We start from the raw sequence: 18,070 nt of genomic DNA, 5'->3' as shown, positions 1-18,070 counted from the left end.
CCTCAGTCCACCTGCAGAACAGAAGCAGCCTCTTCCAGTCGGTGGCCATGTGGTGTAGTCGTTGTGAGAAGATTATTTTCCTGCCGTATCGTGCTCGCAACTCCGGGACAAAGGCAGCGAATATGCATGTCTGTTACACATTACTGGGAAAGCCGTATATATACAGTGGTCCCTCGTTTATCGCGGGATGTTCTAAAAATAACCCGCAATAGGCGAAATCCGTGAAGTAGTCAGCTTTATTTTTTACAATTATTCTAGATGTTTTAAGGCTGTAAAACCCCTCACTACACACTTTATACACTTTTCTCAGACAGGCATTAACATTTTCTCACTTTTCTCTCTTGTTTAAACTCTCAAAGTTCAAACCTTCGTAGAAAAATAAGTCCAGTATTATAGAATGAACGCATTCTGTACTGTACAGGAGACACGGCACGGAGGAGATTGATTGACAATGGTCTACAGTCCCTTAGCCAATCAGGACGCAGAACACAATGCGCTGTAAAAAAAAAAAAAAAAAAAAAACATGCAAAATTGCATTAAAAACTCCGCGAAACTGCGAGGCCACGAAAGGTGAACTGCGTTATAGCGAGGGACAACTATACCGTAACGTAATGATGTGACCCTCTAGCCGGCTGTCGGCATCGGAAAAGCAAACTGGTTCTTAGAAGGTTCACAACTTGAACTAACTTTAAATTAGGACTAGGTGCATGTTAGTGGAAAGGGGGTAACAGAGGAATGGGGTTCACTTCTTGCCTTCAAAACATTCACAAACCAGCAGCCAAATTCGGCTTAAAAACCTCTCCGACAGAGGCTCGACGTGTCCGGTCAGCAGTCGGTTTTGAAGCACATGCCTTTGTTCGCCTCCACAGCAGGTTCCAGTTCCTTTGAGTCCCCGAAGATGGAGCGACCCTCCATATCCGTCCTGTCTCCCTCCAGTCCCGGGATGCTGCGGGACGCTCCGCAGCTCATGCCCGGGCAGCTCTCGGTGAGTGTGCACGTGCCGTCTGAGTGTTTCCAGACCCGGCTGGATCTCTGTTGCTTTCTTGAGATGAAAACAAGTATGTGTGTGTGCGTATGTGTGTGTTTGTGTGTCCCGTGCAGGTGAAGCTGTGGTATGACAAAGTGGGTCACCAGCTAATAGTCAACGTGCTTCAAGCTGTAGAGCTTCCTCTTCGGCCTGACGGGCGGCCCAGAAACCCCTACGTCAAAATGTATTTTCTCCCTGATCGCAGGTAGGCCGGCGGCACACTCACACTGTTTGGGGTCTTAATATTTCGATATGGCTGCTTATACAACTGTGAGTTACAGTCGTGCATATTATTACCACAAAGCTTCAAGACTGGCAACATCATTTTACATGAGATTTTACCTTATTATATTGTTAATAGTTCATCCTTGAACTGTTTCTGAAATGTTGAAGTACTAACTGTGGAAAGGAGGCAGACAAAATGTAATTGTTTCTGTAAAGGATCAGATTCTCCTGGTACAAAATGATCTCAAATGAGAGAAAAGGCACTTCCCACCTGCACCGACATGCACAAGCAGCCAACCTGGAACAATAAGTTTAAAGCAAAACAGTAAAACAAAGATAAAACATAGAAGATGATGCTGTAAAGCTCTAAAATTTGTAAGTAAAATCCTGAACTCTGTGGAGCCCCCCCCCTGGGGTCAGCTGAGAAAGGAAAAAAGGAAATCTGAATTGAATCAAATCCCAATCTGTGCCCTCAGATTACAAATCCACGCGCACGGATTTGTAAAATGCGCCCTCACATTCCGAGGGCAAATTGTTGAGCGTCGCTTCATAATCCAGGGGCAAGGATTCCTAAACCGAGAGGACAGATTTACTTTAGGAATCAATTTGAAAACTGGTTGGAGTCAAGAGTCAAGATTAATGCCATTTGTGAGCAGAATAAAACGTGCACAACTCCACATTAAAAACAAAAAACACCAAAACAAGACACACCGGCAGTAAACAGCTCACAGTAACACCAAACCTCGGGGGGAGCTGAATGTGACATCACGCACCTCGCCAGGTAAGCTGAGGGGAGAAGAGGAGTGCGAGTGCAATAGCAAACACGCAACGTAATTCAAGAATCAGCAGTTCAAGGTGAAAAGCAAACTGAGGATCACATAAAAGAAAGAGTAAAACCTATAAAAAACCTATAAAAGGCCTGTAAATTTGCAAGACAACCATACAGGCATTGGTGAATGTGTTTGTAGAGACTGAGATTTCTGGGACGGAATGGATTGAAAGCAAAAGTTAGAAACGAAATGAAAATAAAAACTAATGAAAAATACAAAACTGTAATAACTCTGGTGTGTGTGTGTGCGTGTGTGTGTGTGTGTCCAACACACAGTGACAAGAGCAAACGGAGGACAAAGACTGTGAAGAAGACCGGCGAGCCCAAGTGGAACCAAACGTTCGTCTACACTCACGTCCATCGCAGGGATTTTCGAAACCACATGCTGGAGCTGACGGTGTGGGACCAGCCCAGGATGCCCGAGGAGGACAGCACCTTCATGGGAGAGGTGCACACACACACACACACACACACACGGTCGTCCATGTCATGAAATTTCTGGAAAGTCATGGAATTTTGAAAAGTCTATTCCAGACAAGGAAGAATCAGGGAGTTTAATAAATTCTTGAGACAGGTTATGGACGATCAAGGAATTTTTTCAGCCTCAATTCAAAGATTCAGCAACTAGTTATTCACCTTTTTTTTTCATTGTGTTCACACTATATTTACCTCTTACAGACAGTCAAATGGAAGAAAAGAACTTATAAAAAAATAAAAAAAGGGAGTAAGATTTAGATAAAGAATAAAAATTTTGAATCTGAGGTAGAAAAACAGTCATGTCATGAGCATGCAGGCCATGGAAACTCAACATTTCAAGCTGTTTAAATTGTTCATATTTCTATTTTTTTCTCTGTTTAAATTGTTCATATTTCTATTTTTTTCTCTGTTGTTTAAATTGTTCATATTTCTATTTTTTTCTCTGTTGTTTAAATTGTTCACATTTCTATTTTTTCTATATTCCTTGTTTATAATGTTTATATTGCTTTTTGCTATTTATTATCTGTTTATACTGTTTATAATGTAAATTATGCTTCATATTTTGCTATCCACTTTGCTGCTGTAATGCGTGAAATTTCCCCACCGTGGGACTAATAAAGGAATATCTTATCTTATCTTATCTTATCTTAGAAGTCATTTTAGACTTTAAAGTGGTAATCCAAGGTTCCTCATATTCAAAAAAACAAACAAACAAACAAACAAAAAAATCTTTGTTGCCAAGCTCTCGTCACTGTGGTGTTTCTTTACCACGAACAAAGCAGAAACGGCAGGGAAGAGCTGCCAGACGTCGAGTGTTTGATGAAATTCCTGCGTGTTGAGTGATTGTTGTGATAACGAGGCAGAAAACGTTGAACAGGAGGAACTCCGACTGTTTCCCGCCCAGATCCTGATCGAGCTGGAGACGGCCTTGCTGGACGACCAGCCTCACTGGTATCCTCTCCAAACCCACGACGTCTCATCCATCCCGCTGCCCCGCCCGTCCCCGTACCTGCCCCGACGACACACACACACAGACACACCCGGCAAGAAGCTGCAGCGTAAGTCCGAGTGTGTGTGTGTTGGTATTGTTACGTATTTACGAGCGATGTACAGCACGTCGATATAAATGTTGTTTTTGCTTCCCTTCCCCTCCCTGATGTTTGTACCTGTGTGTGTGTGTGTGCGTGGTTTATAAATGTGTGTGTGTGTGTGTGTGTGTGTGTGACCGTGGCCGTGCAGGTTCTCAGCGTGTCACAGAGCCTGAGTTTGATGAGGGCACGGCGGTAGTGTCTAAAGGTGGGTGGGGGCTGTGTCGCAGTGTCACATGCAGCGTTTCCCTCACTTCCTCTCCAGTTATTTCTGGTGGTTTTTCTGGACATTCCACTTTGTTTAGGACGTTTAAAACAAACTAAAGGTAGAGTACGGCTAAAATTAAACATGGAAAAAGATCAATTATGAAGAAAAGGCGACACTCCGTGAAGCTTTATAGTCCAGTCATTTTAGGCCAAAATTGGGGTCAACCTAGGACAAATTGCAAGAGAAGCAAACTCAACTGATTTTGGATCCTCAGTTTGTCCTGAGTGAGGGAAAAAAGTCTCAAGAAATTTTTGAGTTTTGAAAATCACCTATTTATGGCCACATATTACCAAAAAACACTGTTTTTAACACACAGGGGAAAGGGGATCAACATTTTACTTTCAGATATCACTATAAAAATTCACAAGTTGATTACACACACAAAGACAAGAAAAAAAGGTCAATTACAAGTTCTTTGAATTATTCTGTTTACACATGCATATCACACATTATCTGATTTGATATGCGCTAATAAGGAATATAAGGAATAAATGCCAGAACAGACATTTAAACAGTGAATTAAAAGGTTACTATATATACAGTAACCTTTTAATTCACTGTTATATAGTAACCTTTTAATTCAAGGTTATTGTATATATAGTAACCTTTTAATTTAACCTTTTGTTTTTTTTGGTAATATGTGGTCATAAATAGGTGATTTTCAAAACTTTCCACCAATGGGATTTCTTGGGACTTTTTTTCCCCTCACTCAGGACAAACTGAGGATACAGAATCAGTTGAGTTTTTTTTCTCTTGTAATTTGTCCTAGGTTTTTTCATAAAATGACTGGACTATTAGACATGAAAAAAGCACTAAAAGCTGAACGTCATGACAAAACTGAATGTGAAGTGAACTGGTTCAGTTCTTTCTGTATTCTCCTGACTCCGTTACAGTTTCCTCCAAACCTAGTTGATGATAAAATACGTACTCAAAGTATCTATTTAATTTGAATTATTTTGTTTTATTTTAAAATATTATCAGTAATTTTGGTGGAATGGGCCCTACAAAGACAACTCTCTGTCATTGCTTTCATCACAACGATCAGCACAATCCAAATGCACAGTTGGCCCAAATATTTGTTAAAAATGAAGTAGAAACTAGTTGGAATAAAGTCAGCAGGGGGGCGTAGTGGGTAGGATGGAAGGGTAATATTCCTGTGGAGAAAAAGAAAACCTAGCCTTTTTGAAATTATATTGATAAAATTGATAAAAATCAGTAAATAAAACACAGGTAAAAAAAAAAAAAAAAATGTGAGAGACCACCAGGGATAAATCTGAGCGGGAAACACTGTCATGTTCTAGACTACGTGTTGGCATGGGATGGCGACCCGGCGACCGCCCGGGCTCCATCGTCCAATCAGGCGTTGTTCTGCCGCCGAGAGAACAACGAGCTCGGACATGAATCCACAAATGTCCCAAAGCAGTCGCTTAAACTTCCCGGTTCATTCCCAAGACCCATGTCCTTTGGTGGGAAGACGCTCACTCAGTCCACAACGAGACACTCCACCGTGTGTGTCGACACACTGACTCTTCCGTGTGTGATAGTGTGTGTGTGTGTGTGTGTTTGAGTGAGTGTGTATGTGTGTGTTAGGGTTAAACTGATGCATAGCTCTGCTGACACGGGTTTGTCATAAATCATGTAATTGGCTGATTACATATGGAAGGCTGAACTGATTCAGCTGATAATTTAATGCAGATTTTAATGCAGACTTATAGAGTCCCATCATCTAAATGCCGTTTCCGCCTTGCCAGGAATAAAGTTGTGGACACTTGTAACTTTCGGAGAGTGTTTTTGGCACGAAAACAGTCACATTTCAGAAAATTGAATGCTGGCACAACATTTCCGCTTTGATCCAAAAGATATCGACGCACTATTGGCCTTCAAAAAAAAAAAAAAAAAAAACCCGTATTGGCGGAGCCCTGGTGTGTGTGCATCTGTGTGTTGTTTACGGGCGTCTGCTTCAAAGCAGGAAGGAGGGAGTGAACTGAAAAGTATGTCCTGTTTGAATTTCCATGCATGGCGGCGACGAACGAAAAGAAAACCAAACCTCGCCGTCACTTTCCTGAACCAAACCAAGGAGCCCGGCGTGAGCCTGCAGGCGCCGGTGTGTCTGAACCGGAGCCAGCGACCTTGGGACGGGGACAAAACCCCACCGAGCCGGCCAGACACCTTCAAGGCCCATCAGCTGCTAGATTCATATTTTTATCTGCAGGGCACCAAATCATCGCAAATTAAAGCAATACCAATTATACTGTTAGTCCTCCTCAAAGACGGTCCGCTGCAGGAGGTTTATTACAACTTCATACACACTAAAGAAAAATACTCTTTAATAGTGGTAATTTAATACCGTACATCTTTAATAAATACATAAAGTTTTTCATCCATGTGTTCCAAGTAGATCGGTGGTTCTGGTGCTCTATGCTAACACATTAGGAGGCACCATGCTGAGTGATGGGAATATTTAACCAAAGTAATTTTAGTAAATCTGAACGCTTTAGCTTGCACTGTGCAAAGTGATAACGCAACGACAATCAACAAAACTGAGAAAATGAGTTTGTAGCAGCTCTAAAGCTAAACAGTAGAGCAATTTTAACTCATCATGTGGCTGTAATGTCGGGCCGTTTCGGTGTAGGAGATTATCTGAATTTACTCAAAATATGAAAAAAGTAGCTTATTTTAAATTAGCAAGGACTTTTTGATACTTTTTTTCTATGGAGCAAAAGCAGTGGGCTGTGTGAGACTGCAGAAAAAATAAAACTTTAAAGTGGATGAATATGTGGCTGCGTGCCTATAATAGTGACAAAATAAACCTATTATACTAATGAAACTGAGTCAGCAATGTCATATTTAAGATATATCTCATACAGTATAAAACGTGTATAATATATATAAATATATAACAATCTTTTTTAATCACTAAAGGGTCTTTTATTTTTGCTGGACAGTGCTAGTGGCCATCACTCAACATAATGTATGCTAATATGTTAGGCACAAGGATCTACTATCAGCATATGCATGGTTTTTGTGGCTAATGGGCTATTATCTGAAAAGCTTGATGCATTCCTTTAAAAGAAAGAAAAAAGAAAAAGTTTCTATATCCCTAAGTCATATTCTGCACACAGTATTATAGTTATGACACAAAAATCTGGAGTTCAGCTTTAACTAACTTTGCTGTTTTCTAATTTCTGGTGAGTTCGGGATGCCTGCTCATTTTCGGCTCCGGCATGACGTTCACCTGCCGTGCATCTCCAAAACTCACAGGCCGGGGTTCAGTTTCGGTGAAGCTGAAACGCCGTCTGAGTCTCTCCCGCTTCATCCGCCACCACCGGATGCTCATATCTTGTCTATTATGGATTTTATTATGGATTTTTTGCCGTATGATTCACCGATTAGTGTTTGTGTGCGTCGGTAGCCATTGTAGAGGTCGGCCACCGTGCAGCCGTCTTGCACCGGAGCTGCAGGGTTTTCCCGGCGCTGCCTCTCGGTGGGGGAGCGGCGGTGCAGCTGCAGTTTGACAAAGATGTAAATGCTGTGACCTCCACAATGGGCACCGGTGGACAGAAGAGCCAGATGTGAAATCAGCACATTTGTCCGTTTTGCACATTTGCACATTTTGTGGAGCGGCGCATTTACCGTGCTCATAAATGCCTTCAAAACACTTTTTTTTCTTTTCGCCGTTTCAGTGTTTAGTCGCGTTTGGGTTCCCTCCTTTTTCCTCTGCAGGCACTTCCACACCTGAAGTGAAGACATCATGCAAAATGTGACACACTCTCCTGTTTTTTTTTGTTTTTTTCTGTATGTATGTTCATATGTGCAAATGTGTGTGTATCCATATCTGTATATCAATATATATGTGTGTGTTTGTGGTTTCCCATGCCCCCCCCAGCAGTGGACGGGCGAGGCCGGGAGAGGCAGCGGGAGCCCTCGTCCACGCTGGAGGTCCCGGAGCAGCAGAGGATGCCCGCCCGTCACATCCGCTCGCGCTCGGTCTCGCCGCACCGCGAGGACCAGGGGCGCACGCGGTCACGGCCGGCCAACGTCCCCGCCCAGAGGTGAGAATGGAGTGGGGGGGGCAAAATCAGATCAAAAGGCGGTAAAGAGGCTTTCACGTGGCATTTTAACGTCAATAAATCATGAACACACTCACGGTGAGACGATATTCAACAAACGAGAGCATCAACACGACCGACAGCTCCTTTTCACTGGCTGGATTTTGGCTGCTTTACGGCACAAAACAGGAAGAGAGCGCTGTTCCTCCAGAGCAAACTGAGGTTAAAGTTTCTGGCGATAGCAGATGGGGGAAGGAGTGACTTTCTAAACTTGCACTGCAGCTCTTACTCACTGCTGAGTTGTTATTGTATGAAAACCCGGGGAGGTGTTACAGACGTCCATTACTGATACATAATGTGAAAAATGCCCGGCATGTATAACCACTTCCAAATCTGGACTGTGTTAATGAAGAACTGGAATGACTGGAAACATGCCTCTGTGTCTGCAGTGACATTTTTATTGCCTTGGATGAGAGCAGGATAAACTCTGGTCTGTACTGACAAATTATTTTTGCAGCCGAGCTTGTAAGCAGTGCAACACATTTAGCACATTAAGCAAATTTAGACATGTTATATTTAATTGCTGCATTTGTAGGTCATGTCCACATACAGTGACATGTTCCTCGGCTAGGGTTAGGGTTAGGGTTAGGGTTAGGGTTAGGGTTCGTTGTTTTTACACAGAATCCTATTGGAAGCAGCTGTTCAACAATTAAAAACTGAAAAAAAGAAAAAAAGCACTGCTGCAAGTTGATCTTCTCAGAAAAATGTCCCCTGCTCTTTCATCCTGTGACCGATCACAACGAGAAGAAAAATCTGCTTTTGAATAAATTATTATTAACCTGTACAGAAACACAGGCAGCACAACCTGCCTCGGGCATATTTCTTATGAAATGATGACGCTTTTCACCAAGGAGGCGCCCGATGAATTCGACTTATGGCAGCTGAAATCATCGGATAATCATCGGATAATCATAGCAACTTGAAATGATCAAACACGGATGGCAGGAGAAAGGTGATTTTTTTTTTTCACCGATAGTCTAAAACTATAAAAATATCAAAATATCGAAAACTTGATTTTTACTTGAGCAGCAGAGAAAAGTAAGCAGCAGAAAACCTGTTGCTGAAGTAGAAAGCGACCATGAAACATCACAGCTGAGAAACTCTTCTTTTTCTTTCTTTCTTTCTTCCTTTCTTTCTTTCTTTCTCTTTCTTTCTTTCTTTCTTTCTTTCTTTCTTTCTTTCGTTGATATTTCTAATTTCTCACAACTTTGTGATTACACTTTTGAGTGGGACGCTGATGCCACTCCACACTGCAAAAACGCGAAATCTTAACAAGATTATTTGTCTTATTTCAACTCAAAAATGTCTTATTTCAAGTCAAAATATCTCATTATGCTTAAAATAAGACATGATCACCTCAGAAGTAAATTGTTTTTAGACAATTTTCATTTGAGACAATTGTCTAAAAACAATTTACTTCTGAGGTGATCATGTCTTATTTTAAGTGTAATAAGACATTTTTGACTTGAAATAAGACAAATAATCTTGGTAAGATTTTGAGTTTTTGCAGTGCAGCTCGTAAATCCGACGTTTCCAAAATGCACTCGGGGGAGAGATGTGCGCCCGGTGCTTCCATGCCGGGTGTGAATCACCCATCATGGGCCTGACAATGACTGGCCTGTATGTGGCGCTCCGTCAGAGCAGCACGGGCCCGTTAAGCCGTCAGAGTGATGCACGGCTCCGACCCCGGCGGCGAGGCCACAGAGGCTGCTGGACGCCAGCGGGCCGACTCCATCTCCTAATGAAACGTCTGTCTGACGCAGAACACGCCGTGCTGCCAGCTCTGCTTTTACTGGCCCGGCGAGCCAAAGCAGCCGAGCCAAGAGGCTGCCGCAAGACCGCCGGAGCGCCTGTCTGTCTGACCGACTGTCTCACTGTCTCACTCTCTTCTTTCCTTCCTTCTTTCTTTCCTTCTTTCTTTCTTTCCTTCTCTGTGTCAGGAGTTTGGACGATGAGATTCCTCACAATCGTCGTTCTCGCTCTCCGACTCGTTACTATGACGCTGCCAGAGGTTTCCACCAGGAGGAGGAGTACCTGGATGACAGGTGTGTGGGTGTGTGTGTGTGTGTGTTGGTGTGTGTGTGTGTGTGTGAGGGAGAGAGAGAGAGAGAAAGAGTGTACCACCTAAAATGTTGCACATGTAACAAGCACTAACTGTCACAGGAGTTGTGTGTTGTTTCCAGTGTGTGTAAAGTGTATTCTTTCTGTTGTGTGTGTGTGTGTGTGCGTGAGACATTATTCACCTGTTTAGAGATTTAACCGTTGATGGACAATGGGGTTGAATGCAAAATGTGTGTGTTGCACAGAGAGCGTGTATATTTTTACCTGGAGTGTGAATGCATGTTTCGATATTGCAGAATCCGTCCTTCCTTCAATTTGAATCCTTTTCTTTATTGTTGTTATTTTTTTTTATGTTTCTTAATTTCTCAGTTTCTCTGCCCTTTTCTTTTCTCCCGCCTATTTTGCTGTTTTTATGATTTGGTTTTGTTTAGGTGTTGAATAGAGTTTGCTGCGGTAATTCTCCTTTGTTTCAGTCGTACTGTGTAAAATGCGCCTTTCAAACTGCTTTTAGACAATAAGGCATCGATCACAGAAGCCTACGGCAGCTCTTTGTGTGTGTCTGTGTGTGTGTGTGTGTGTGTGTGTGTGTGTGTGTGTGTGTGTGTGTGCGCGTGTGCGTGCGTAGCTAGCGGCGCCTTCTCTTCCCTGTTCACCCTCTTCTCTCTCTGCTCTTCTGATTTTTGACTGTTGTTGATTTCCTCATGTGTCATCCATCCCCATGGTAACCACAGTGAGGTCATCATGATCCACCAATCAATGCGGGGCAAAAGTGCTGAGTGCCTCCACACCAGGTAAACCAGCCAATCACGACTCTGGTTTATGTTTTGTCTCTGGATTTGGGTTTGAGCTCGGCTTTAGGTGCCTGACTCTCACAGTTTTGACTCAGTCGTCTCTCTGGGCATTTTCATCACTGAACAAACTTTTATAGCAGTTTGTCAGGTGATGAACACAAAAATAGTAACTAAAATGCTAAAAATCTACCATACAGGAGCAAAACTCAGTAATTTAAATTGCACTCAGAGTAAAAGTCCCTTTACTTTTCACAAAACAGATCAACAAAGAAAAATAAAATGCATGAACAACCATAAAAACCAGATTAGTTTCTCTTCAGAGCTGCTAATCGCTGCACATCAGGACAATATACAAAAAAAATAGCGAGCAGCTGTAGTTTTAAATGCGGGGAAGCACCACATGTCAGTCAAAACACATTTTAAGAACTAAAAGTAAAATTTGTGACACCATGGAAAGGACACCAAAAAGCTACTCGGTTACGGCGATGAAATTATTTGTAATGACGCTGTTTCTTTCACTTTTATTGTGAAAGAGCAGCAGAAAGATTTGCTGATTTCTACACGGTCAAGTTGCGACTTTGCAGGTTTATCAAGTGAAAATGCCAAATATTTGCTGATATAAGATCACTAAGATGCCAAGACTGTCTTCCTCTCCTCCGTTCATAGCTTTATTAAATTAGTACGCAGGGTCTTTTTTGGCTGCTGGTATAATAAGGAGGGCTCTGATCATGAATTTTTCACACTTTATACAATAAATGATTAATTGATTACTTGAAAATGAAAGTAATCATTTCACTGAAATTCACCCAAGCCGAACTGAGGATGCATTTGGTGTCATGGACGAGGAACGGGCCAAATAAGGAGTTTACACTTTCAGTTTTCAAGGATGGAAATATGCAACTGTCAGGTGTAAATATAATCTTTCTAAATTATATGAGAAGACTTTCATTGCCCGGTGGAAAGGAGGCCATAGAGGTGATTAGGTGGAGTCCTGTAGTTTCTCAGTTGTAGTATGATGTCTTGTCCACTAGAGGGCACTACAGCTTCATTCTCCACAGGCTTTTCCTCACCGGGGCCAGCAGAGCTAAAGGCAGCACGGTATGTTTATAAGACACGACTGGAGACGCAGGTTCATGAGAAAATGCAGTGAAAAAAAAAATCTGAAAATATCCAGCTGCACCTGAAAAGTCATCAAGGATAAAACAATAAAGTCAAAAAATGTAGTTCCATTGTGTCCTGAGTGAGGCGTCTCTGCACTGTGAACCCATGGCCCGACACATTTTGAAATTTCCAGATTTAATAAAACAGAACACACAGCATTTTATAGCACTCACTTTTTATAGCGCTGTTCGATTTCCACACATCAGTTTGTTTCTCTCTGTTGCTGGTGTCGCCGTCGCATCGTGATGAAGCTAATCCAGAATAATCTGTGAGGACATGACAGAGCTATCAGTGTGTTTGTAGCAGTGAGTGCAATTCATAGTTTTCAGTTTGGGATTATAAAGGCCAACACCAGTATTTTTGGACTGAAACTACAACCAAAATGCTGTTTAGAAAAAAAAAAAAAAATCCTTTACTTTTCCCTGAAAGTTTTAATCAGCGTGGAAAACTGCATTTAAATAATAATTCATTAAATAATAATAACTCTCCATTAAATCCCAGGATGGCAATAATAATACAACATATGCACCTTTACCTACGTGTGTGTAATCTGATCAACATGTTCTTTTACACATATTCATGTTGCATCCCATAGACAACCAGTGTAATATCAATTAATGATATGTATAAAAACACCAGTATCAGCCCAGTATAATGGCCATTAAGACATGTTGTATTAAAGTGTAGAAAATAAAGAAATGCGGCGGCGAGAGCTGGTTTTTATTTTGACTGCCTCCACATCGGGCATGCGGTGCTCCACGTCTGCTCCCCAGCTTTCTCACTTAGCCAGTGATTTTAGCCTGAGCCCAGTAGTCATTTTATGAAAAAACCTAGGACAAATTGCAAGAGAAAAAAACTCAACTGATTTTGTATCCTCAGTTTGTCCTGAGTGAGGGGAAAAAAAGTCCCAAGAAATCCCATTGGTGGAAAGTTTTGAAAATCACCTATTTATGACCACATATTACCAAAAAACACTGTTTTTAACACACAGGGGAAAGGGGTTCAACATTTTACTGTCAGATATCACTATAAAAATTCACAAGTTGATTACACACACAAAGACAAGAAAAAAAGTCAATTACAAGTTCTTTGAATTATTCTGTTTACACATGCATATCACACATTATCTGATTTGATATGCACTAATAAGGAATATAAGGAATAAATGCCAGAACAGATATTTAAACAGTGAATTAAAAGGTTACTATATATACAGTAACCTTGAATTAAAAGGTTACTATATATACAGTAACCTTGAATTAAAAGGTTACTATATAACAGTGAATTAAAAGGTTACTATATATATAGTAACCTTTTAATTCACTGTTTAAATGTGTCTTCTGGCATTTATTCCTTATATTCCTTATTAGCGCATATCAAATCAGATAATGTGTGATATGCATGTGTAAACAGAATAATTCAAAGAACTTGTAATTGACTTTTTTTCTTGTCTTTGTGTGTAATCAACTTGTGAATTTTTATAGTGATATCTGAAAGTAAAATTTTGATCCCCTTTCCCCTGTGTGTTAAAAACAGTGTTTTTTGGTAATATGTGGTCATAAAAAGGTGATTTTCAAAACTTTCCACCAATGGGATTTCTTGGGACCTTTTTCCCCTCACTCAGGACAAACTGAGGATACAAAATCAGTTGAGTTTGCTTCTCTTGCAATTTGTCCTAGGTTGACCCCAGTTTTGGCCTAAACTTACTGGACTACAGAGTTCCCAGCGGTTCTTTTTTCAAGATGAATGAAGCTGAAGTGTCAGACTACGCTGCACTCAGTGACTTCAGGCGACGCTGTGGATTTTACGAAGAAACGACACAAAGAAAGGACTGAAATATGAAACTGTCTGATTTTCTAAATGTCCTGAAGCACGTTGCTTTATGGTAAAACATGGAGTTTCCTAAAACAAGCACAAGATTATGCAACTTTAAAATATCTTTAAACAAGGTGAATTATCCTGACTGATGTATAAAATCACTGGGTAAGTCACTTCTTTTGCCCTGCAGGAACTTTCTGTCTGTTGTCCAAGCGTTCCCTTTTCTTTTTTCTCTTATTTCACCCGTTCCTCCCGTTCTCCTGCTGTCTTTCTGTCTGCTGCATGCACCTTACAATCCGGAGATCTGCTAGGCACAGTAACACACTCCCACCTAAGATGCCACTGTTATTCAACGGTATCCTCAAGCACATGTACAGGTAAGTCCACGGTGGGACAGGCTGGGGGTGCCGGCTTGGCCCAGTTCTGAGTAGCAGCAGCTGTAGGTGTTAGGATTAGGATTAGGATTAGGGTTACAGTTCAGTCACTGCTGGGTGAAGCTTTGTGTTTCCTGAATGCCAGTTTTTACAGAAACTAAGACAGAGAGCCTGTTTTTTTTTTTTTTTTTTAGCCTGATTATTTGGATTATTTTAGTTTCCAAAGATTGTTAGAAGCATACGGCATCTTTGTTAGGACAGAAGCAGCAGGTCACACTCATACATGCCTTATATGATCTCCAAAAACCTGTGGACTTCATTTAAAGTGAGTATTTTGAAAACTCAGCAGTGCAGGAGCTTCACCCATCTCAGCTTCCTTAGATATTTGTGTTTTATTTGCGACTGCATGCTGTTTCCTTTTTTTTTTCTTTGTTTTTTTTTTTTTTATTATCTCGCTACCAGTTCCACGCTGCCTGCATGTCAAAAGACAAGCTCTGTCGCGGGACCGAGCGTTGTCACGGCAACGCGCCGCTCCGTCACACACCGCGTGCTCAGGTTCACAGACGAGGTTACTGTTAGGTAAGACACACACATGCACACACACACACACACACACACACACACACACACACACACACTATAATCCACGGTTAAACATCTGGTAAAACGTTCAGAGAGCCTTCAGTCTGTTGCTAAGTCAAAACGTTTTCCGCCAGTCTCCATGACAACCACGACAACTTCCTGACAGCCCCATCTCCATGCCAACCAGCCAGTCATGGTTTTGTTCTCAGATCAGTGTTGATTTTGGCAATCTAACATGACTCTTTATTTGTTGTTGTTTTTGTTTTTTTTTCTGTTTGTCCATTGTTTTTTTTTTTCTCTTTGTGTTTGTTTCTGTCCTCTCCTCCTGTCTCCTCTTCCTCTCCTCCTCCTCCTCCTCCTCCTCCTCTACCTCAACTCCTCTTCCTCCATTGGATGGCATGTTGTAGTGATCTTCAGCCTTCTCTGGACAGGGTTAGGAGCGCTAGCACCAACTGTCTGACTCCAGACAATCATGTCCCCTCACAAGAGCCTCAAAGGTACCGGCCTCCGTCCCCTCCTCCCCTGGCTTTGTCGGTCCCCCTCCCCGCTCTGTCTGGTCCTCCTCCCTCCTCCCTCCCCGCCTCTGTAGCTCCTCTCTCACCTTGAGATCAGTCTCCTCCCCACCTCACTCCACCCAGACCTTCACGTTCCCCCTCGACTGCGTTGCCACGTTCCACCCAGTCGCTCCCACGCTTTAACCACAGCTCCCCTTCTTTACCTTGTGTATTGAGGTGCACTGATTTCAATTTTTCACAATAAGAGTTGATAAGAGTTCTTTGCTACGTCGATAAGCCGATAGCAAGGACTGATCAAAGCGCTGCACCGCTTACACACATTCATGCTACTTAGCATTGATGAATATAGGTATAGTTACAGCGAATGTGTTGTGTTTACTTATTAATGCGATCAAACTGACTATTGGATAATGTTTATAAATTATAATAAATGCACTATGCAATGCAGGCTTGAGGATATTCTCATTCAGAAAATGATTTGGGCGATATGTTAAAACATCTTATTAGGAATAATTTAGCACATGAAAGGAGGTTGTCCAATGCCTTAACAGCTAAAACACATAATCCAGAATGAGGTGACAGGTTCAGTCTCAGGTATCAGAGCTTCACAAATAGCATCGTCCTGTTTTAGTTTTATACGGCGCCAAAGTGCGTGTTGTTAAAGTATCAGCATCAAGGCAGCTTCACTTTGCCAATATGAGTGTGAGTGCTTCACAGCTGGGTTGGCGTTGATGCTACAGACGCTGCTGGTGCACCTCGAGTTGGATGGACACACTTTTTCTGTGGTGCTTTAAGTTCTGCAGCTAAAGGCTCGTCCACATTATCCTGCTTCACTTAAAAGACTCTGACCTTCTGCCCAAGCACTTCAGCAAATGACCCTCTCCTCTCATTTCTGTACTTTCCTCCCTAGCAATAGTGGCATAGCTCTTCCAGGTGTGACCCAAGGTCTATAATCTGAGGTTAGGGTTAGGGTTAGGGTTAGGGTTAGGGCTGAGTCTTGATTTGTGGAAGTAAAAAACTAAAAAGACGTTTGCCCAAAAGACCAGCTTTCCCACTCGGTCAGAAATGTCCCATGGTCGCCCAACATAAACACTGTTTTCAAAGAAACTTGATTGCATTTTTTTTGTTCTGACCTGAATATTTTATAGACCTTGGAGTAGTTTTCTTCTCCTTATTAGATTCAATTGCCCCCCTCTCTTTTTAGGCAACCTATTCCCCTCCCTACCTCCAGTCATGGCCATTGGGGAAAATAACCTGTGCTCCCACTTAGCCTTTTTGGTGTGTGCCAATGTCAAAGAAACAGGGGAGTAATGTATGTAAATTTGTTCTGGAACAAGCGTTTACCACAAAAATGTCCATTTTCCAGAACTGGGTCGCCCCTGGTTATGTTTCTCCCTATACCCGTGTGTTTTGAGCGGGCCCATTCCCCTCAGGGTCTCATTGATTGTTCCATGCAGACGGGACAAGGTCCACTGTCACCTACAATGTCAAACTTCAAAATGAATCGCAGTTCCTCCACTAATTCTGTGTAAGTGAATGTATAACAAATTTCACAGGCGTAATGATGCTAAAATCCCCGTTTTTGATATTCACACTGCATATGCCTTCGCACCTTCCTCATTTGCACTGACAACTTTCATACCAATTAGGTCATTTTAAAAGAGCTTGCAGGTTATTTTATGCCATGGTCTTGTTTTTTGCTGTGTGCTGTCTTTCCAAATAACTCCTTCTTCCATAATATGCCTCATAGTTTATTCTTAAGTCTTTTTGGATAAGTATTTAAGTTTGTATGTTGAGTCGTCATGGTGTGGTTGACACATGCAGCACATATGAAATCCTATATCTCATGTTAATATGCTTGTTAGTACAGTGCCACATGAACTTTTTGTGAAGGAATACTTATTTAAAGATATGGCCCTATAGTTTTCTGCAATGTAATTTAGGATGGATAAAATTCAGAACCCAAACAAGCCTGCAAAATAATGACCATGCACCATGCATAGAGCTATGAAACACATTTATGTTTACATCGTACTATATGTCAAGCTAGGTGTCCTCTGTTTTGTGTAGTACATGTGGTTTTCTGCAAACAAGTAGACTGCTTAGACCACTTTCCACTCACTGTGCACAGTTACTGAGCTGAGCAAACTTCTAGTGACTCTGACTCCAGAGTTACAGAGTCAGACCAAATATTGCAAAATCTACTGTATGTCTTTCTATGACGATGACATCTGTTAACATGCAAAAGGCTTATTTTGCCCAAATTACCCATAAAGATAAAAGCATTCTCTTTTTTTTTTTTTTTTTTTTTTTAAAGATAATGTATGTCTGAAGTTCTGAAGTCTTTATCAGGTCATGTAGCCTTTGCTTAGAGAACAACATAATGTAATGCAGCGTAATGTCATTTTTGCATATATAGCTCCACAATAGATTGATTCATCTCCCTATGTGTAGAAAATCTTTGTTCCACTCTCTGCCCCGGAGACGCCCCGCCAGCCCCAGGATACTTATCCAACATGCCTCCCCTGAAGACGACAGGTACCCCTGTGTGGACCCCCAGCTGCCTCCTAGAGCTTGACTTGGGCCTAAAAACCTGAACCCATCCTGACCCAGATCTTAAAAAAACCTGAACCCAAAGTGGGCTGAAAGGTCAAAGGCTTTTTATGACACCAAACCCAATGAAAGTTCATGGTGTTACATCTGAACCCAACCCGAACCCGGCCAAGTAATGCTGGAGTCCGACTG

General features: G+C 41.7%; 1 protein-coding gene across 5 annotated transcripts in view; it reads left to right on the top strand.

Moving 5' to 3' along the window:
* Positions 1-18,070, top strand: part of rims1a (regulating synaptic membrane exocytosis 1a) — a 112,962-nt gene that overhangs the window by 73,708 nt on the left and 21,184 nt on the right. For 2 of the 5 annotated variants that reach the window (XM_030070615.1, XM_030070614.1), the window contains exons 5-14: positions 873-985; positions 1,102-1,232; positions 2,358-2,529; positions 3,463-3,616; positions 3,798-3,846; positions 6,173-6,194; positions 7,824-7,966; positions 9,964-10,068; positions 10,816-10,875; positions 15,218-15,307. In XM_030070615.1, the coding sequence (XP_029926475.1) occupies positions 873-985; positions 1,102-1,232; positions 2,358-2,529; positions 3,463-3,616; positions 3,798-3,846; positions 6,173-6,194; positions 7,824-7,966; positions 9,964-10,068; positions 10,816-10,875; positions 15,218-15,307 (1,039 nt within the window). Of the gene's footprint in view, positions 1-869; positions 986-1,101; positions 1,233-2,357; positions 2,530-3,462; positions 3,617-3,797; positions 3,855-6,172; positions 6,195-7,800; positions 7,967-9,963; positions 10,069-10,815; positions 10,876-11,696; positions 11,709-12,346; positions 12,358-13,027; positions 13,037-14,156; positions 14,232-14,976; positions 15,001-15,217; positions 15,308-17,779; positions 17,864-18,070 lie in introns of all 5 variants that reach the window. The other 3 variants (XM_030070616.1, XM_030070613.1, XM_030070612.1) reach the window with 3 other exon arrangements.

The sequence above is a fragment of the Myripristis murdjan genome, chromosome 15 (assembly GCF_902150065.1).
Source record: "Myripristis murdjan chromosome 15, fMyrMur1.1, whole genome shotgun sequence".
NCBI classification, from domain to species: domain Eukaryota; kingdom Metazoa; phylum Chordata; class Actinopteri; order Holocentriformes; family Holocentridae; genus Myripristis; species Myripristis murdjan.
The sequence above is the reverse complement of the archived record's forward strand: the minus strand, read 5'-3'. Positions and strand labels throughout refer to the sequence as shown.